The sequence below is a fragment of the Akebia trifoliata genome, chromosome 1 (genome assembly GCF_017979445.1).
Source record: "Akebia trifoliata isolate Shusen 1 chromosome 1, ASM1797944v1, whole genome shotgun sequence".
Lineage (NCBI taxonomy): Eukaryota > Viridiplantae > Streptophyta > Magnoliopsida > Ranunculales > Lardizabalaceae > Akebia > Akebia trifoliata.
Genome location: NC_141375.1, coordinates 5577203 through 5580756, shown reverse-complemented (window position 1 = coordinate 5580756; position 3554 = coordinate 5577203). Strand labels below are relative to the sequence as shown.

The 3554-nt window shown below is 36.1% G+C and overlaps 1 protein-coding gene across 1 annotated transcript; it reads right to left on the bottom strand.

Moving 5' to 3' along the window:
• Positions 1 to 314: 314 nt before the first annotated feature.
• LOC147410533 (exocyst complex component EXO70A1-like) lies at positions 315 to 2051 on the bottom strand. The gene is made up of 2 exons (XM_086434606.1): positions 1858 to 2051; positions 315 to 1701 (listed from the first exon to the last, which is right to left on the bottom strand). Exons 1-2 carry the CDS (start codon positions 2049 to 2051, stop codon positions 315 to 317), a joined length of 1581 nt encoding a protein of 526 aa, XP_086290732.1.
• Between the last annotated feature and the right edge of the window lie 1503 nt (positions 2052 to 3554).

The window sequence follows — 3554 nt, the reverse complement described above, 5'->3', positions numbered from 1 at the left end:
GCTTAAAAATGAGATTATGTGGGCACAATACCCTGGCTACTTTGAGATCTCTACCTGATCATCCCAATGACTTGATCGTCACAAACCCACCATAGAAAGTTGTTAGGGATAGATTTTAATTAGGTCTTTGTTAAAGAAGAATTCTGAGGATACCAAGCCATTTATGACGAGTACAACCTTTTGTAAGGAAGATGAGAGATAAAGTAAGTCGAAACAATACCAAGCCATTTATGAAGCTTAGGATGATCATGGATTGTGTTCACAACTGAATGGAAAAAGGATCAAGAATCTAGTAATTGTGCACGGAATGCAATTTATGATTGATGTTTTTTTTCAATTATTGATTGTAATATTTTATATTGATTAAATCGTGCCCCTTCAAAGAAATCCAAGACAGCGATCTGAAGATCGTGGACCGAATACTTTGGTTTCTTGGTAACCATGGGCCACCTTGACCGGAGTAGAAAAGATTGATAAGCAGGAATCAGCTTCCCCATTATAGATATCTGAAGTTCTTTTCGAAGCTGAGGATCGGGTACTAACCATGTAGCCTGAACTCGATTAACTTTTTTAAACATTGAATTAAAGATCTTAAATCTCTTCCTTATCGTCATCATCCTCCCTCTCATCATGAAACCCCCTCCCCCATGTAGTCCTTCATCCCTTAAGCAGTATAGAATCCTGACCCATGTCGATGTCATGTAGTCAATCATCCCTTGCCTGAATTTCAATGTTAGCTTCGTCAAGCATTCATGTCCGATGATTTCATGGAGCTTGGGATGTCCTTTGATCTTCTGAATAATGAAGTGTACATTGTTCATGAGGAAAATGTGAGACAGAGAAGCATCTTTGTAGTACTTAGACCTTTCCTCCAACTTGAATTGCAGGATCACAATGATCCAAATTAGATGAAGGGAAAATGGTGATTGATCCTCTGATTCAGCGAAATCGATCTCTGGGGCTATCGGATTAACAGATATCCATGAACACATTGATGGGTTTGAAACAATCAACTCGTTCATGGTTTCCTTGTAATCAGATATCAAAAGGATGTAATTCAACACATACCTTGTCAAGGGTTGAATTATCTCTCCAAGTGGAGTCCTTGTACTATTCTGCACCGCACACTCGAATTCTACCAATATCCTTCTTGCAGCCTCAGCGAGCCTTGATAGTACCTCATCAGCCTGAAGTCGAATAGATTCCAATGAATTTGATCCGAATAGTACATCCACATCAGAGAGAAGGTTAGTGAGTGCGTAATGGAGATCTAGTATCATGAACAGCTCCATGGGCGATCTCCGTCTAGTACTTATAGCCCTGGGAAAATTGAAGAGCTGGATGGCAGGGCCTTTAACGGTTTCCATTAAGCAAGCATCTTTGGCGACAGTGCCAAGACCCTCACCTTCAAAGATTTGCTCACACAACCGCTTCTCTCTTGCAAATTGAATCCCAACACATACTTTTGCCCCTTGTATCCACCATTGAACATCGCCTAAGCCAAGCCTCTCAATCTCAAGGCGGCGGAAGGTACCAACGACAATAGGTTTACGAACACTCTCATAAACTTGTACACACTCACTTAGATATCCAGCACTAATCATCCTTTCAGCTATACTACGGAGATTATATATTGCTTCTGATGGATCATTTTCATCAATACTGTTAGATGATCGATAACTAATACTACTCCATTCTCCAAGTTCTTCGCCGTTAAACGAAATTTCATCTTCTAGGTAGCCCTCGTCAATTGATTGGTCACGAGTAGTTTTGAAATCAGCACTACTTTCAGTTATACAACTTGAGCGAGTTGAAGAATTTGGATTGATGGGAGTGAATACTATGTTATCGTGGAATTCAGTTCTGAAATTTGCAGTAGTTTTAGTTAAAGAACTCGAGGGAGTTGAAGAGTTGGAATGGATCACAAGCATGTCGGTTTCAATTTGATTGGTGTAAGCGATCAGAATGTTACGGAATTCATCTTGTAGCTGAGCCATGGCAATCTGTATCTCAAAACTGTTGATCTTCCTAGGATCAGTACAGGATTGCATTGATTGTTAGATCTCATCGACAACACGAAAGTATTGATCTGCTTTGTGTCGATCACCATCAAATACTGTACGTCCTAACTTGGACTAAAAACAATATATTATTATTATTATTATTATTCATTTGTCTCAATCTGATTTCTTTAATTCATTTGAAGACCTCTATGTGAGGAGCGGATCTTCTGTGACATATATTTTGGCCAGTAGTACATGTAGGTTGGAGTATATTTTAGAGATGCCCATGTGTTTTCAAACTGATGACATGCTCCATTAACCTAGGTCTTCTCTTAAATGAGCTAAACTCCAAAAGCCATGATTTTTTCAACCTCGAAATGTCAACAACACACGATAAGTTGAAGATGATGGATTTTCAGCCAGAATTTCTGATAAGAGGTTGAAGGTTACATAGACTTAGTTAAATTTCTTTTTACCAACATTTTATGTTGACAAGAAATCAACCAAACAAAATGAATGATTTTGCACTTTCGAAGCATTTACATGTTAAACATCTAAAATACAAATAATTTGCAAATGCAAATGATTTGCTGCATACCAAGCAGGATTGTGGAGTCTGATTTACTGCGTAATTGGACAAAATATTTTGGCATTAAATAATTACATTATCTAAAATATGCTGCCAAATCCATGAGTTTCGTTTTTCGTAGCATCCTGAAAGGAAGAATCTTATAAATATGTTTTATATGTCGACGAGGTTCATTCATCACAAATGGAGGACCATGATTTCAAATATTTCTTATTGAAGTTGTTCAAGAGAGCTCAATTTTATTTTATTTTTCTAAAATCTTATGTTCTAACTTATCTCATCTTTACTGATTTATGTAGTTTCTATCTGGTTAAATTATTGGTGAAATTTTTTGATCAACATGCATGTAAAATCCCGAGTTTTCAATTCGTATCTCGAGAAAAAATAAACAGTAGAATTTTAAGAAAATCTTAAAAATGGGACTTAGGGGTAAAACATTAGAATGTTTTTTATCAATTTTAATGGAATCTGACATCATCATTAGATTCAAAATGATTGAAAAACATACTTTAGCATGTAAGTACGCTCAAATGCAAGTCCAAATATAAAAGTTACAAAATCCTCGATTATCGAGTCGGACCAAGTTAAAATAGTGACCTTTTGCTAGAGCAAGAATTATTAAGATTCGAATACACCATTGGGTTCGTAACGAAAACTTATTGAACATGGACTATTTATTTGTCATTTTTAGAGGTCAGGAAGTCGAATTATCATAAAAAACGAAAATGACGTCAATTTTAGGGGTCACCTCAGGTCAAAAATATAAATTTTTGTTAGAGGTAGAATTTATAGAAATTGACTGCACCATTAGATCCGAAACGAAAAATTAAACGAAATAGAGTATTCCTTCGTTATTTTTGGAGTCCGGATGGTCAAATTATCATCAAACGAAACAATAGTCGAAATACCAATTTCGTCCCAAAATTTATATAATTAAAATTTTTAATTTGTTTTTATTCATT